The sequence below is a fragment of the Triticum aestivum genome, chromosome 6D, assembly GCF_018294505.1.
Source record: "Triticum aestivum cultivar Chinese Spring chromosome 6D, IWGSC CS RefSeq v2.1, whole genome shotgun sequence".
Taxonomy (NCBI): domain Eukaryota; kingdom Viridiplantae; phylum Streptophyta; class Magnoliopsida; order Poales; family Poaceae; genus Triticum; species Triticum aestivum.
In genome coordinates this window covers 340,916,512-340,934,488 of record NC_057811.1, presented here as the reverse complement: position 1 = coordinate 340,934,488, position 17,977 = coordinate 340,916,512, and the positions used below count along the sequence as shown (strand labels likewise).

Sequence of the window (17,977 nt, the reverse complement as noted above, 5' to 3'; positions counted from 1 at the left end):
CTTAATTCTGTCAGAAAAAAACTGTAAAAAAGAATTGCCATGCTATGGGTCAAAAACTAAACAATATTACAAAAAATTGTCCAGAAGAAGAGAAAAACACACACCAATGCAAACAAGTAAATTGAAAAACTTGTTGGTAAATAACACATAGTAAAATTAATCAAAATCAATTTGCCATGTTCCAAAAACTAATTTTCCCAAGCTACGACTTTTTCCATGCTACAAAAATAATAAATTTGTGATGGTTCAAAAAATGTCCATGTTCCATCAAAATGAAAATTTCATGGTCCACAGAATAAATTTACCATGGTCCATGAAATAAAATTGCCACGGTCAAATTTGCTTTTACCGTGGTCAACTAAAATAGTTGCCAGCGTCTATAAAATAAATTTGCTATTGTCCAAAAATTAAAATTACCATTCATTGATCAAAAAATAAATTTTCCATGTACATTTCCTTTTGTAAAACTAGGGTTCAAACCTGAATCTCCCGAATGGAGGCTTAAGGCGCTAGCCAATGCGGTGAACTATTGTGTTTGCATAGGAGAGCGTTCTCGCCGGTTTTCTGTTCTATCGAACGAGTTTTAGAGCTGATTGGTTTCCTCTTCGCTGCTTGAAGCTCTGTGTGGTTAATCCAACGGCATCTAGCATGTTCAGGCGAGATAAGCAAAAAGCAACGTCAGTTTTTTAGCTCTTTTGAAGTTAATGTCACATGCCTCTAGCCCAATAAATATGATCAAGACCCTCTACAGGTCCACATCCTCATCTTCGTGTGGGACCCTGCATACTTTTTGCCCATACGCACCACACTATAACTCTCTTTCCGAACCTTTCATAGGTCCACATCCTCTATTTTAACATATCGAACAATTGGTCCATCGAAACTTGAAGAAATAACGTTATTAACAAATTTGGACCATATAATGCCGTGATCTAAATTTAAAAGTAATAAAACAAGATATAATATTATCAACAAATTTAAAATAAAAATATAACATTAATAAACAGATTAACCAGGAGTAGCAGCAGTAGCAAGCAAAACCTGCTTGTTTCTAATGGGCGAGAGGCGCGAGATCAGGATTGGTATCCGCACGCAAACTGTAAACCCTAAGGTTTCCTCACGTAAAAAAGAGGCCGCGAGGGTTGGAAACTATGCAAGGTGCGTACCATAGTGAGATTGAGATGGATTCCAAGAAGGGTAGGTCCGAGATGCAGATGGATACAGGGGCTACAAGCAAGGATACGGCGGCTGGGAAGCGGAAGACGAAGAAAAAGGTACCTGCGACTGCGATGGCAAAGAAGGCGGCGAAACCGAGCGTGAGGAAGATAGACAGCACGGCGAAGGAAACGCGTCGCCGGGCGCCGGTATACAAGCTGACAATTCCTGTCGACGATGAAGATCGCGACTTGTTCAACGAACTGTGGATGGGAACATGGGGCGATGTCATCGTTTCCATGGACCGAAAAAGTAAGCGAATATCCTACAAATTGCATGCGTTTCTTAATCTTTCTTCTTCTTATTACTAGATGGACATATTAGAAGCTACTACTAGGAAGATAGTATTATGATACCAAAATTAGTGCCAATCGAAATCTCATATGCATAACTACGTACATGTGATGCAGCGACTGTCCCCAGCGTGGGCTTCACGGACCTTGTTTCCCCCAGGGCCAGCATCAGCCTCGTCGACACTGTGCAGCTCTTTGAAGTCAGAATCTCAACAAAAGAGGCCTCAGGTTTAGTGTGGCCGCTGCATGTGTATGGTTTTATCGCCACGCGTGATTCGGTGGATTTCAAGCGCAATATCATCTTTGAGCGTGAAAAGGATGACTGCCAGATCGTCAGTGAGGGGGTTCGTGTCTCTGTCTTGCTAGCTAGCCCCTTGTCTATACTTGCATGATCACTATTTCATCTGGTCTTCAGCTAAGCCTTACACTAGTATTTACTTGATTAATTTTGCATTGCATGCAGTCTCCATCAAGGTTTTGGTTACCGGTCGAAATTTCGAGATTTCCCATGGTTACCGCGTATTTCCGTGCCCCTCGGTAAATCCCCATACCGAGCAAAAAATACCGGTTTTTTGAATTTTTTGTATTTAAACGTTTAATTTATAGTAAAGTACATGCAGGATCTGATTAATGCCATGAGAGTTGGTTCTCATGTGTTGGTAGCAACCTAGTTTTTGTTTTGGGAGGTCTCTGGTTCGAATGTTCGTTCATTCATTTATTTGAATTCAAAATTCAACTATAAATTTCGTTCGAAATATTCTCGGTATTTCTCGGTAACCGTGGTAACCACGTTTACCAGTCCCCCTCGGTAAAATTGCCTCATTCGGTAACCAAAACCTTGGTCTCCATACCTAGCACTGACTGGGCCTGCACGTGCTGTTGTGCTGGTTGATCCTGTCTACTTTGAGGTTGACCTCAAGGTGAGTGGAGCTGGGCAATCTGAGGATCAAGAGCTAATCTACGTAGCTTGTCCATTCAGGAACACCCAGCCGCCTGATTCATCCCTGTTTACGTCTGTCTACACCAACAAGATCAGCGCACTCGACTTGACATTTGGCCACATTGTTGGCTCAGTAGAGGCCTCGGTCAGTATGAAAGTCATCCATGGGCCATGGCTAGATGGTTTCCGAGGCTCTTTCGCTGCAAGAACTGCCAGCATAAATGACATGACAGTTTGGTTGCTTGAGATCGGTGATAATAACGGGTTGCCTCTTGCTGATGATGGCACGATCAAGCTTCAACGCCATGTTGTTTGTGCTGAACTTAAAAGACGAGAGTATCTGGAAGTTTCTGTCAGTGCTTATGGCGTCGGTGGGCAACGATTTGATGACGGTCTGCATTTTACACCTCAGGAACGCGGTAAACTTGAAGGTACACTTAATGTTGATTCATGTGAGATTGAGGTCACTGTGACCTGGTCCCTTATCAAGTATTGCTAGGAGGAATCTAACTTCAGTGGTGTGTCTGGCAGTCGACTGTTTACCCTACTGTCCAAATTCAATATGTTTGAAATGCTATTTTGTACTATTACCGTAATGACAATACATATTACATATTGTTGCATGTATGAACAAAGGTTTGATATGTTGTCGTTCAGTGTTTTGTGGTAAACGAATCGATTTTAATGCTTACTGGTACAGGCAAGTCACTGGTTTAGCTTCCTCTGCCAACTTCTCGGCTAAAAGCTGAAATCTTTTAGATCAACTGCTGCGATTTTATTAACAACCAGCACTCTAATGCCACCAAGGCCAGTGTACAAGGTCAACAAAAAAAAATGCATCTAGGCATGGTGTAAAAAACTGATACTCCCTTCGATCCACATTAATTCTCGCTCAAATGGATGTATCTACCACTGAAATATTTGTTAGATACATCCACCTCAGCGACAACTAATATGGATCAAAAGGAGTAAATAAAAAGTCCACATGTACCATGTGCCAAAATTGCACATTCAAATTCCACTCAAAGTTAGCTTCAAAAAAAAATCCACTCAAAGCTTAAGAAACAAAAAACATAATTCAGTCTATGAACAGTACCAAATTTAATTAGTTTGACTCACAGGAGCTACTCACCCATAAATCAATGTACTAAATGACTAATTCGCCCACTGAACCTGGAAAACTTATTTTGAATCTGGCCCCAACATTCATGCCTACCGAACTGACTACTATGCTACATGTAACCGCGCATTCCAACAAGGCTTGTTTGACCTATGCGGTCCATGATCGTCGGTCGTGCCGCCGACAATGCACGGCCTTGTCCCGCCTAACGGACAGGCGCGATAACACACATGACCCCTGGCTTTTAGATGGTAGACCATCCGAGAGCCTTCACATATCTGGTTCTCCGGGTAAATATTATTGGATAATGGAACCCAGCCAAGAACAACAGGGGTAAATCCACGTGGGAGGCACGAAAGGGGGGACGGCAGGCACCGAATAACCATCGACCCCAATGAGTATCCAGGCCCCCAGTCAAATTCAAAATCAAAGGCCCGAATTGATACCTCAATTGACTGAGAGCGCCCCAACCCCTTGGGAGCTTAGTGAATTTAAGGACAAGGATGTTAAAACAAAGTCATAACTCGCATCAATTTAAGAGTACATTACAAATCAGAATGTTTCAATTTGAAGGGAACATCTCAATTTGCAGCTTGGCGCGTCCGAAACACCTCTTTGGCAACCCCATAATACATTATTTTACCACCAAGCCAAACAAGAAAATTCCAGCCAACAGGAGATCCACCAACCACATAAGACCCTTGCACTGTTTTCACGAGGTGCTTTGGGTGATTTGCCATCTCACTGCTTAGGGTTCCCTTCCCCTCTGATATTTTCTCTGCTGCACTCGCTGAGTTATCACTTATCAGGCTTGGGTGGCCGGTGCACCATCATTTGCAATATTAGGAGGAACTGCAGGCTGACCTGTAGGAGGAACTTGATTTCTTTCTGCAGATGGAATTGGCTCTGTGGGCTCGTCCTTCACAGCTCCAGCTAAAGGCTTCTCTGACGGTTTCATGGATTCAGAAGAGACACCGAGATCAAGCCTCATTTTCTTGGAGAGTTCCATAACTGTCTTTATCTCTGATGAAACACAAAAAGGCAATGCATGTCAAGATCCAGCAAGTTAAAAGATAAAATGAAGAATGAAACATGATATACCTCTGGCGGTTTAATTAGTTATTTTCACAACCTGGGAAAGTTTTGTAAACATCTACCTTGGTATGTAGGAATTCCTTAACGGAAAAAATGGATAGAAATGAAACAATATTTTGTATGAGTTACAGTGTTGAAGAACATATTTTTGCATAACTAACACCGCCAAGAATCTAGAGCGACATGGTGCATAATAGGTTCGTCAAATGAAAAGGATGTTACTGCATAAACCCAATTTCTCACAGGTCAGTCATGAATGTAGAATCTAAGACATAAAGACAAGCTAATAGTTCATATGCTTCAATCTGCAGGACTGTATAACATAGACTGCATCAAGCTCAAAATGCAAATGCACAACTAGCTGATCCACACGCAAAAAGGATCAACAAACTACGCTTCGCAAGAACTTGATTATAGAACCAACAAAAGAAAGATCAGTGTGATTAGCTAAAGTCTCAACTGTTACACCTTGGAAGTGGAATTTACGTTGGATAAGATCAGTGTCCCTTATTCTCTCTTTCAAGTATTGCTTGGCACAAAAAAGCATGAGACAGCAAGTAACAGCTATGGTTCATCCACAGTATTGGTATATTTTATCCTAGCTCTCAAGCTTATGATATATTTCTAAAATGCATAAAATTATATTTGCTGGTAGTAACTAACCATTGAACAACAGCGCCAAACCAAATAGATACTTCTCCATAGACAGACCAATAAACTACTCAGAACCTATCAGGTACATCCCCTCCTTTCAGTGCTTATATACACCCCACGCTAAAAGAATACTCATCGGTTCAATCCTCAGCTTGTGGACTTCACCACATCTCCAGGTTAAGACAGCCCCCCTCTGCTGCCGGCAGTGTGGAAAGCATAACTGAGGATGCCTCTGAATGAAATCATGGTATGCAAAAGGGTTCATATTCAGATCCATGACCGAAGAACCTTTTGTTTCTCTATTTTTCTTTCCTGTACCCTAGGTCGTCTAAAATAACTGATGCCTTTCTGACATGGCATATGTTGAGAGAGAGAAAAATACCTCTCAGAATCTCGCGAGCAGCATCGCTCTTCCGAAAATCAGTAGCTTCGTGAACCTTAAAAACAGAGGTAAACAGCTCAGAGCAAATTACCAGCTCAACAATGCATACCAAATATTTCATCAAACATAAGCACGTGAGAGTTCAGATTGGTAGATTTCTCCTGCGGTCTTGCAGCCTAAATTTTGCCCACAACCCAAGTTTTCCTGAGGTTAAGAGAACAACTAGCTAGCCATTTCCACAATGCATAGCAACTGACTAGTATTGTGAAAAATATTACAGTGTGGCATGAGGGAGTGCGGACCTGGACGAAGCGGAGGCGGAGGTCGGCAACGGCGGCCCGGATCTTGTAGTAGGCGGAAGTGTGGAACCCCGCCTCCTCCAGCTTCCGCCTTTTCGGCGCAGGCGCATCGGGCTGAGGAGGAAAAGGAGGGGGGAAATGGGAGACCTTGGCCGCGATTTCCGGGGCTGGAGGAGGAGGAATTGGCCGACCGACGGTCTCGGCGGTTGCCGTCGGGGCGGCCATGTGGTAAGGACTATGAGAGACCTTGGCCGCAGGCTCCGTCGTTATTGGAGGAGGAGGTGGTGGCGGAGCGGCGGTGTCGGCTGCTGCGGTTGAAGGGGCTGGAGCTGGCGGCGGCGGCGCGGCGGTGTCGGCGGCTGCGGTCGGAGGGACTGGTGCAGGCGGCGGCGGGGCGGAGGTGTCGGCTGCTGCGGTCGGAGCAACCATATCAGAAGGGGCAAGAGAGACTTTCGCCGCGGGCTCCGGGGCAACTGGAGTCAGCGGGGCGGCGGCGGTGTCGGCGGCTGCCGTCGGAGTGGCCATGTCACGGTGCGGCTAGGTGAATGTTATTTTCGACTGCCGGCGGCGGCGTGCTTGGCCTGGCCTGGATCTCGGCTTCGGTGTGCGTCTGGTATCGATCCAAGCTACTAGACCCGCGGGCAGCCTTTTTCACCGGTATTTTTTTTTTTACCCAAACGATAGATGTTTTTTTTTAGACAAGATAGATGATAAGTGCCACAGGCACGAAGCAAATCCGGTCCTGATATTTTTTACAACTAAAATTACCATTCAAAAAAAAACCTAAATGAAAACTGAAAATTGTTATCCGAAAAGAAAGTAGTCATGAAAAACTAACGTTGTCATCCTCGCGTCACTAAATTTGTCATCAAAAACGTTTGAAGTTGACATGTGTTCGTGCCACACGTGTGACACTAATTAGGGTCATTTTCTAAAGCTTGAAGGCCTAAAATTTATGGGAAACGCTTACCATTACCCGAAATGACACACGCATCAGCCTCCTTTGTGGCCGTCGGATATCATTTGATCGGATGGCTTGGGCAGCAGCCTATTTTCATATTATAGGTTTACAACTGAGCCACTGTAGCAATCTCCCCCACCAATAGTTGTTGCGGGATCCCGATCTCATGTGACTGGTTGACTACCTCCTTCGTACTCAGGTGTTTTTCGTGGGGTCACTCGACGGCGGGGCAGTTGCGACATCTTTCATTGCATCTGCAACATCATCCATGTTGCATTCAACAGCATCATCTATATGTGCAAAAAGTGAAAAACAATATACAACACAACCACTATTGCAAATATTTTCCGCAACATGAGCTCTTTGCAGAAAATACCGCAACATCGTCTTTGTTGCAGTGATAAGGATGTGGCTGGATCATTGATGATGCCATATCTAGCCGCTGTCAAAGTGGCGGGTCTTTTGAAAAGATCGTCGGCCAACGCATAGCAGGGCCCAAAATTTATGCGGTATGATGCAATCTTTATGTTAGTGCATAATCCTAGGTATAAATTCATACAACGGACTGTTATGCAATCCTAGCTCTGCTGCATCGCCTGCTCCTACTGGATACAACGGACTGTTATACATGGAAGTTTCCTCCTACTGGATGCGCGGATTAATGTGGACGGTGGACGGTGGTGTTTCTAGGATGGGATCTAGTTGTGTTGTTGCGGACTTTTGTCGTGATGACCATCGATTATTTTAGGAGCGTCGACCCTAGTTATTCCGGGTGTAACAATCCTGCAACTTTGGAGGCTCTTGCTTGTCAGGAGGGGTTGGATTTGGCGATGGAGTTTTATCTCTAGAACTGATTGCTTGAACATCGCCAACGACATCATTGCAAATACGAAAGGGAAATATGAGTCATCAAGGAGTGTAATACTTGTATGTCATCATTTACCTCTTCTAACTTTGCTCATGAATAAAGAGGCTCAAATTATGATGCCCACAATCTAGTTGGGTTTGCTTCTTCTTTAGATCTAGGGTGCCACACATGGCTTGGTGTTCCCCATGATTAGTTTTGTATCCCGATGATTATTAATCAATAAAACCTAGTGAGTTGTGTTAAAAGAAACTAGGGTCATGGCTCCTCTTGGCACGGTGGCCGGTGTTGAGAAATTTTCCCCTGTCACTCAATTCTATGCACAATATCATATTCGAACCAATCAGGAGGATCCTCACATCCCTTCCCAGTCTTGGCGTGTGTTGTCGTCGTACCATGGGTTGGTTCTAGGGTTCATGAGCCTGAGGTAGATCGTTTCTTCGAGCAAGTGAAACAGATATGAGTACAGAGGCGTCGACGGCAGGGACGACCATGGATGACGTCTAGGAGATGATGGGGTTGAAGGAGGATGATGACATGGTGTGTGAAGAGGAAGAGGTGCCGACAGATACTGTAGTGAGATGGATGGCCATAGCTCGAGCCTACACGAAGAAAACATATAGTCAATACTTGCATGGGATCTTGTCCAATATGTCAACATTTGCCCACTGGAAAATAATCTATATACTTTACAATTTTCTTGTCTCGGTTACTGGGAACAGGTGATAGAGTGAGGACCATGGACTTTCAGAGGGAATTCATAAATACTTGCTCCTGATGATGGGTCCTCCAAACCATCATCTATTAGTCTTGACAAGACCAGTATATGGATCCAAATCCATGACCTACCTGATGGTTTCCCTGCTATGGTGAAATCGCTTGCTGCCAAGTTGGGACAGCTTGTGTTCGTGGAGACTTATTCCCATGACTTGTCTGCAACTTCTTCAGGGCCATGGTAAAGATCAATGTTAACAAGCCTCTCAAGAACATTGTTTCTATGGTCAAGGGCGGCAAGAAACATATTTTTCGGGTTAAGTATGGACATTTGCATGATTGGCGTGCGATTTGTGGTCATCTTAACCATATGTTGAAGGAGCATGGGTATGGCATTCGCCCTCCAAAGGCGTTGTCTTTTAAGAACCTTCATGCAACATGGTTCATGGGGCCGGGTCTAGGCAATGGCAGAGGCCGTCGGATTGGTAGAGGAAGAGATAGCATGTCAGGGAGAGGAAGAGGAGTAGCTGGTGACTTCAAGTCAAAGGACTTGACGTGGACATGGATGATGTTGATCTGACAAGAAAGACAGGGGCCGATTTGATTGTTGGCGGTACACCTCCTGGAACTGTTGCCCTTCCTGCTGGCCGCAGAAGGGGCACTCTTGCGTTGCCAGCGGCACCAGCTGCACCAGCAATTCCGCCATGCTCTAACCACATGTGCATTGGAAGAGTCCTTAGAAAACTTTGTATTCAGCTTGGGATTTTAACTTAGCACTTTAGCTATATGTAGGTTGCCCCAAAATGAATTTGGGCCAGTCGATTTGAGCCATTGATTTCTGCTTTAAGATTCATGTTTTTTTTTGTTTTTTCCATGTTGTGTTGATACGTCTCCAACGTATCTATAACTTTTTATTGTTCCATGCTATTATATCTGTTTTGGATGTTTAATGAGCTTTAATATACTCTTTTATATTATTTTTGGGACTAACCTATTAATCGAAGGCCCAGTGCAAATTGTTGTTTTTTTGCCTATTTCAGTGTTTCGCAGAAAAGAAATATCAAACGGAATCCAAACGGAACGAAACCTTCGCGAGGATCTTTCTAGGAACAAACGCAATCCAGAAGACTTGGAGTGGAAGTCAAGGAAGCAACGAGGCAGCCACGAGGCAGGAGGGCGCGCCCAGGGGGGTAGGCGCGCCCCCACCCTCGTGGGCCCCTCGTAGCTCCACCGACCTACTTCTTTCGCCTATATATACTCTTATACCGTGAAAACATCTAGGGGGCCACGAAACCACTTTTCCATCGCCGCAACCTTCTGTACCCGTGAGATCCCATCTTGGGGCCTTTTCCGGCGATCTGCCGGAGGGGGATTCGATCACGGAGGGCTTCTACATCAACACCATAGTCTCTCCGATGACGTGTGAGTAGTTTACCACAGACCTTCATGTCCATAGTTATTAGCTAGATGGCTTTTTCTCTCTCTTTGGTTCTCAATACAAAGTTCTCCTCGATGTTCTTGGAGATCTATTCGATGTAATACTTTTTGCGGTGTGTTTGTCGAGATCCGATGAATTGTGGGTTTATGATCAAGATTATCTATGAATAATATTTGATTCTTCTCTGAATTCTTATATGCATGATTTGATATCTTTGCAAGTCTCTTCGAATTATCGATTTAGTTTGGCCTACTAGATTGATCTTTCTTGCAATGGGAGAAGTGCTTGCTACCTCTTGAGCACTGTGTTGGTTTTCCCTTGAAGAGGAAAGGGTGATGCAGTAAAGTAGCGTAAGTATTTCCCTCAGTTTTTGAGAACCAAGGTATCAATCCAGTAGGAGACCACGTTCAAGTCCCACGTACCTACACAAACAAATAAGAACCTTGCAATGAACGTGATAAAGGGGTTGTCAATCCCTTCACGGCCACTTGCAAAAGTGAGATCTGATAGAGATGATAAGATAATATTTGTGGTATTTTTATGATAAAGACTAAAAGTAAAGAAAGCAAAATAAACGGTAATAGAAATAACGATAGATCAATATAATAGAGAATAGACCCGGGGGCCATAGGTTTCACTAGTGGCTTCTCTCAAGAGCATAAGTATTACGGTGGGTGAACAAATTACTGTCGAGCAATTGATAGAATTGAGCATAGTTATGAGAATATCTAGGTATGATCATGTATATAGGCATCACGTCCGTGACAAGTAGACCGACTCCTGCCTGCATCTACTACTATTACTCCACACATCGACCGCTATCCAGCATGCATCTAGAGTATTAAGTTCATAAGAACAGAGTAACGCTTTAAGCAAGACGACATGATGTAGAGGGATAAACTCAAGCAATATGATATAAACCCCATCTTTTTATCCTCGATGGCAACAATACAATACGTGTCGTTTCCCCTTCTGTCACTGGGATCGAGCACCGCAAGATTGAACCCAAAGCTAAGCACTTCTCCCATTGCAAGAAAGATCAATCTAGTAGGCCAAACCAAACTGACAATTCGAAGAGACTTGCAAAAGATAACAAATCATACATAAAAGAATTCAGAGGAGATTCAAATATTGTTCATAGATAATCTTGATCATAAACCCACAATTCATCAGATCTCGACAAACACACCGCAAAAGAAGATTACACCGAATAGATCTCTAAGAGAATCGAGGAGAACTTTGTATTGAGATCCAAAGAGAGAGAAGAAGCCATCTAGCTAATAACTATGGACCCGAAGGTCTGATGTAAACTACTCACACATCATCGGAGAGGCTATGGTGTTGATGTAGAAGCTCTCCGTGATCAATGCCCCCTCCGGCGAAGCGCCAGAAAAAGCCCCAAGATGGGATCTCACGGGTACAGAGAGTTGCGGCGGTGGAAATAGGGTTTCGGCTCCTGTTCTGATGTTTCCAGGGTATATGAGTATATATAGGCGAAAGAGGTCGGTCAGGAGAGCTACGAGGGGGCCACGAGAGTGGGGGCGTGTCCAGGGGGACAGGCGCGCCTCCCTGCCTCGTGGCCTCCTCGTTGATTGCTTGACGTCCACTCCAAGTCCTCTGGATCACGTTTGTTCCGAAAATCACGTTCCCGAAGGTTTCATTCCGTTTGGACTCCATTTGATATTCCTTTCCTTCGAAACACTGAAATAGGCAATAAACAGCAATTTGGGCTGGGCCTCCGGTTAATAGGTTAGTCCCAAAAATAATATAAAAGTGTATAATAAAGCTCATTGAACATCCAAAACAGATAATATAATAGCATGGAACAATAAAAAATTATAGATACGTTGGAGACGTATCAAGCATCCCCAAGCTTAATTCCTGCTCTTCCTCGAGTAGGTAAATGATAAAAACAGAATTTTTGATGTGGAATGCTACTTAGCATAATTTTCAATGTAATTTTTTTATTGTGGCATGAATATTTAGATCCGAAAGATTCAAGATAAAATTTTAATGTTGACATAAAAACAATAATACTTCAAACGTGCTAACCAAGCAATTATGTCTTATCAAAATAACATAGCCAAAGAAAGCTTATCCCTACAAAATCATATAGTTAGGCCATGCTTCAATTTCGTCACACAAAACGTTCTCATCATGCATAACCCCGATGACAAGCCGAGCAATTGGTTCAGAATTTTTAACGCGCTTCAGCCTTTTCAACCCTTACGCAATACATGAGCGCAAGCCATGGATATAGCACTATTGGTGGAATAAAGTATAATGATGGGGGTTATGTGAGAAGACAAAAAGGTAGAAAGTCTCACATTGACGCGGTTAATCAATAGGCTATGGAGATGCCCATCAATTGATGTCAATGTGAGGAGTAGGGATTGCCATGCAACGGATGCACTAGAGCTATAAATATATGAAAGCTCAACAAAAGAAACTAATGTTGGGGAACATAGCAGAAATTCAAAATTCTACGCATCACCAAGATCAATCTATGGAGTAATCTAGCAACGAGGGGAAGGGGAGTGCATCTACATGCCCTTGTAGATCGCGAGCGGAAGCGTTCAAGAGAACGGGGTTGATGGAGTCGTACTCGTCGTGATCCAAATCACCGATGATCCTAGCGCCGAACGGACGGCACCTCCGCGTTCAACACACGTACGGAGCAGCGACGTCTCCTCCTTCTTGATCCAGCAAGGGGGAGGAGAGGTTGATGGAGATCCAGCAGCACGACGGCGTGGTGGTGGAAGTAGCGGGATTCCAACAGGGCTTCGCCAAGCGCTGCGGGAGGAGGGAGATGTGTCACGGGAGGGAGAGGGAGGCGCCAGGGCTTGTGTTTTGCTGCCCTCCCTCCCCCCACTATATATAGGGCCAAGGGAGAGGGGGGCGCAGCCTTGGCCCTTCCTCCAAGGAAGGGTGCGGCCAGGGAGGAGTCCTTCCTCCCCAAGGCACCTCGGAGGTGCCTTCCCCCTTTAGGACTCTCCATTTATCTTATCTCTTGGCGCATGGGCCTCTTGGGGCTGGTTCCCTTGGCCCATATAGGCCAAGGCGCACCCCCTACAGCCCATGTGGCCCCCCGGGGCTGGTGGACCCCCTTGGGACCTCGGACCCCTTTCGGCACTCCCGGTACAATACCGATAAAGTGCGAAACTTTTCCGGCGACCAAAATAAGACTTCCCATATATAAATCTTTACCTCCGGACCATTCCGGAACTCCTCGTGACGTCCGGGATCTCATCCGGGACTCCGAACAACTTTCAGGTTACCGCATACTAATATCTCTATAACCCTAGCGTCACCGAACCTTAAGTGTGTAGACCCTACGGGTTCGGGAGACAGGCAGACATGACCGAGACGACTCTCCGGTCAATAACCAACAGCGGGATCTGGATACCCATGTTGGCTCCCACATGCTCCTCGATGATCTCATCGGATGAACCACGATGTCGAGGATTCAATCAATCCCGTATACAATTCCCTTTGTCTAATGGTATGGTACTTGCCCGAGATTCGATCGTCGGTATCCTGATACCTTGTTCAATCTCGTTACCGGCAAGTCTCTTTACTCGTTCCGTAACTCACATCATCCCGTGATCAACTCCTTGGTCACATTGTGCACATTATGATGATGTCCTACCGAGTGGGCCCAGAGATACCTCTCCGTTTACACGGAGTGACAAATCCCAGTCTCGATTCGTGCCAACCCAACAGACACTTTCGGAGATACCTGTAGTGCACCTTTATAGCCACCCAGTTACATTGTGACGTTTGGTACACCCAAAGCATTCCTACGGTATCCGGGAGTTACACAATCTCATGGTCTAAGGAAATGATACTTGACATTAAAAAAGCTCTAGAAAAACGAACTACACGATCTTGTCCTAGGATTAGGATTGGGTCTTGTCCATCACATCATTCTCCTAATGATGTGATCCCGTTATCAACGACATCCAATGTCCATGGTCAGGAAACCATAACCATCTATTGATCAACGAGCTAGTCAACTAGAGGCTTACTAGGGACATGGTGTTGTCTATGTATCCACACATGTATTTGAGTTTCCTATCAATACAATTCTAGCATGGATAATAAACGATTATCATGAACTAGGAAATATAATAATAACCAATTTATTATTGCCTCTAGGGCATATTTCCAACAACTAAGTGGGTGTGCATCCAACTTGCTTGCTCACGAAGACCTAGGGCATTTTGTGGAAGCCCATCATTGGAATATACAAGCCAAGTTCTATAATGAAAAATTCCCACTAGTATATGAAAGTGACAACATAGGAGACTCTCTATCATGAAGATCACGGTGCTACTTTGAAGCACAAGTGTGTAAAAAGGATAGTAACATTGTCCCTTCTCTCTTTTTCTCTCAATTTTTTTGGCCTTCTCTTTTTTTTTCTTTGGCCTCTTTTTTTTCTTCTTTTTTTTTCTTAGTCCGGAATCTCATCCCGACTTGTGGGGGAATCATAGTCTCCATCATCCTTTCCTCACATGGGACAATGCTCTAATAATGATGATCATCACACTTTTAATTACTTACAACTCAAGAATTACAACTCAACGCTTAGAACAAAATATGACTCTATGTGAATGCCTCCGGCGGTGTACCGGGATATGCAATGAATCAAGAGTGACATGTATAAAAAATTATGAATGGTGGCTTTGCCACAAATACAATGTCAACTACATGATCATGCAAAGCAATATGACAATGATGAAGCGTGTCATAATAAATGAAACGGTGGAAAGTTGCATGGGAATATATCTCGGAATGCCTATGGAATGCCATGATAGGTAGGTATGGTGGCGGTTTTGAGGAATATATAAGGAGGTTTATGTGTGATAGAGCGTATCATATCACGGGGTTTGTGTTGGGGAACGTAGCAATAATTCAAATTTTTCTACGCATCACCAAGAACAATCTATGGAGTCTTCTAGCAACGAGAGGGAAAAGAGTGCATCTACATACCCTTGTAGATTGCGAGCGGAAGCGTTCAAGTGAACGGGGTTGATGGAGTCGTACTCGTCATGATCCAAATCACCGATGACCGAGCGCCGAACGGACGGCACCTCCGCGTTCAACACACGTACGGTTGGGAAGACGTCTCCTCCTTCTTGATCCAGCAAGGGGGAAGGAGAGGTTGATGGAGATCCAGCAGCACGACGGCGTGGTGGTGGAAGTAGCGGGATTCCAACAGGGCTTCGCCAAGCGCTGCGGGAGAAGGGAGATGTGTCACGGGAGGGAAAGGGAGGCGCCAGGGCTTGGGGTGCTGCTCCCATGCGCCTCCCCACTATATATAGGGGTGGAGGGGGCTGGTTTCTTGCCCTCCAAGTCCATTGGGGCGTTGGCAAAGGTGGGGGAAAGAAATCCCATCATTTCCCTTCCCACCGATTGTTATCCCCCCTTTTTAGGGATCTTGATCTTATCCCTTCGGGATATGATCTTATTCCTTCTAAGGTGGGATCTTGGTGCGCCTTGACCAGGGGTGTGGGGCCTTGCCCCCACTACCCACGTTCATGTGGGTCCCCCCATGCAGGTGGGCCCCACTTTGGAACCTTCTAGAACCTTCCCGGTACAATACCGAAAAATCCCGAACATTTTCCGGTGGCCAAAATAGGACTTCCCATATATAAATCTTTACCTCCAGACCATTCCGGAACTCCTCATGATGTCCGGGATCTCATCCGGGACTCCGAACGACTTTCGGATTTCCGCATACTAATATCTCTACAACCCTAGCGTCACCGAACCTTAAGTGTGTAGACCCTACGGGTTCGGGAGACATGCAGACATGACCGAGACGACTCTCCGGTCAATAACCAACAGCGGGATCTGGATACCCATGTTGGCTCCCACATGTTCCACGATGATCTCATCGGATGAACCACGATGTCGAGGATTCAATCAATCCCGTATACAATTCCCTTTGTCAATCGGTACGTTACTTGCCCGAGATTCGATCGTCGGTATCCCAATACCTTGTTCAATCTCGTTACCGGCAAGTCACTTTACTCGTACCGTAATGCATGATCCCGTGACCAAACACTTGGTCACATTGAGCTCATTATGATGATGCATTACCGAGTGGGCCCAGAGATACCTCTCCGTCATACGGAGTGACAAATCCCAGTCTCGATTCGTGCCAACCCAACATACACTTTCGGAGATACCTGTAGTGCACCTTTATAGCCACCCAGTTACGTTGTGACGTTTGGTACACCCAAAGCATTCCTACGGTATCCGGGAGTTGCACAATCTCATGGTCTAAGGAAATGATACTTGACATTAGAAAAGCTCTAGCAAACGAACTACACGATCTTGTGCTATGCTTAGGATTGGGTCTTGTCCATCACATCATTCTCCTAATGATGTGATCCCGTTATCAATGACATCCAATGTCCATGGTCAGGAAACCATAACCATCTATTGATCAACGAGCTAGTCAACTAGAGGCTTACTAGGGACATGTTGTGGTCTATGTATTCACACATGTATTACGGTTTCCAGTTAATACAATTATAGCATGAACAACAGACAATTATCATGAACAAGGAAATACAATAATAACCATTTTATTATTGCCTCTAGGGCATATTTCCAACAGTCTCCCACTTGCACTAGAGTCAATAATCTAGTTCACATCACCATGTGATTAACACTCAAAGTTCACTAGAGTCAATAATCTAGTCCACATCACCATGTGATTAACACTCAATGAGTTCTAGGGTTTGATCATGTTATGCTTACGAGAGAGGTTTTAGTCAACGGGTCTGCAACATTCAGATCCGTGTGTGCTTTACAACTCTCTATGTCATCTTGTAGATGTAGCTACCACGCGCTACTTGGAGCTATTCCAAATAACTGCTCTACTATACGAATCCGGTTTACTACTCAGAGTCATCCGGATTAGTGTCAAAGTTTGCATCGACGTAACCCTTTACGACGAACTGTTTTACCACCTCCATAATCGAGAAAATTCCTTAGTCCACTAGATACTAAGGATAAGTTCGACCGCTGTCATGTGATCCATTCCCGGATCACTATTGTACCCCTTGACTAACTCATGGCAAGGCACACTTCAGGTGCGGTACATAGCATAGCATACTGTAGAGCCTACGTCTAAAGCATAGGGGACGACCTTTGTCCTTTCTCTCTCTTCTTCCGTGGTCAGGTCTTGAGACTTAATACTCACACCTTGTAACACGACCAAGAACTCCTTCTTTGCTGATCTATTTTGAACTCCTTCAAAATCTTGTCACGGTATGTATTCATTTGAAAGTACTATTAAGCGTTTTTGATCTATCCTTATAGATCTTGATGCTCAATGTTCAAGTAGCTTAATCCAGGTTTTGCATTGAAAAACACTTTTCAAATAACCCTGGATGCTTTCCAGAAATTCTACATCATTTCTGATCAACAATATGTTAACAACATATACTCATCAAAAATTCTATAGTGCTCCCACTCACTTCTTTGGAAATACAAGTTTCTCATGAACCTTGTATAAACCCAAAATCTTTGATCATCTCATCAAAGCGTTCATTCCAACTCCGAGATGCTTACTCCAATCCTTAGAAGGATTGCTGGAGCTTTGCATACTTGTTAGCATCTTTCAGGATTGACAAAACCTTCTGGTTGTATCACATACAACCTTTCCTCAAGAAAATCGTCGAGGAAACAATGTTTTGACATCCTATCTGCAAGATTTCATAAATAATGCAGTAACTGCTAATATAATTCTAACAGACTCTTAGCATCGCTACGAGTGAGAAAGTCTCATCGCAGTCAACTCCTTGAACTTGCCGGAAAACATCTTAACGACAAGTCGAGCTTTCTTAATGGTGACACTTACCATCATTGTCTGTCTTCCCTTTAAAATCCATCTGTACCCAACAGCCTTACGACCATCAAGTAGTTCTTTCAAAGTCTATACTTTGTTTTCATACATGGATCCTCTCAGATTTTATGGCCTCAAGC

At 44.3% G+C, this 17,977-nt stretch overlaps 2 protein-coding genes across 2 annotated transcripts; one reads left to right on the top strand and one right to left on the bottom strand.

The window, feature by feature from the left end:
- Positions 1-931: 931 nt before the first annotated feature.
- On the top strand, positions 932-3,036 carry LOC123141601 (uncharacterized). The gene is made up of 3 exons (XM_044560701.1): positions 932-1,467; positions 1,626-1,854; positions 2,353-3,036. The coding sequence occupies exons 1-3, from the start codon at positions 1,152-1,154 to the stop codon at positions 2,945-2,947; spliced, it is 1,140 nt and encodes a 379-aa protein (XP_044416636.1). The 5' UTR covers positions 932-1,151; the 3' UTR covers positions 2,948-3,036.
- Positions 3,037-4,074: 1,038 nt separating this feature from the next.
- LOC123145012 (neural Wiskott-Aldrich syndrome protein) lies at positions 4,075-6,630 on the bottom strand. Its single transcript, XM_044564304.1, has 3 exons — positions 6,002-6,630; positions 5,700-5,754; positions 4,075-4,591 (listed from the first exon to the last, which is right to left on the bottom strand). Exons 1-3 carry the CDS (start codon positions 6,521-6,523, stop codon positions 4,374-4,376), a joined length of 795 nt encoding a protein of 264 aa, XP_044420239.1. The 5' UTR covers positions 6,524-6,630; the 3' UTR covers positions 4,075-4,373.
- Positions 6,631-17,977: the final 11,347 nt, after the last annotated feature.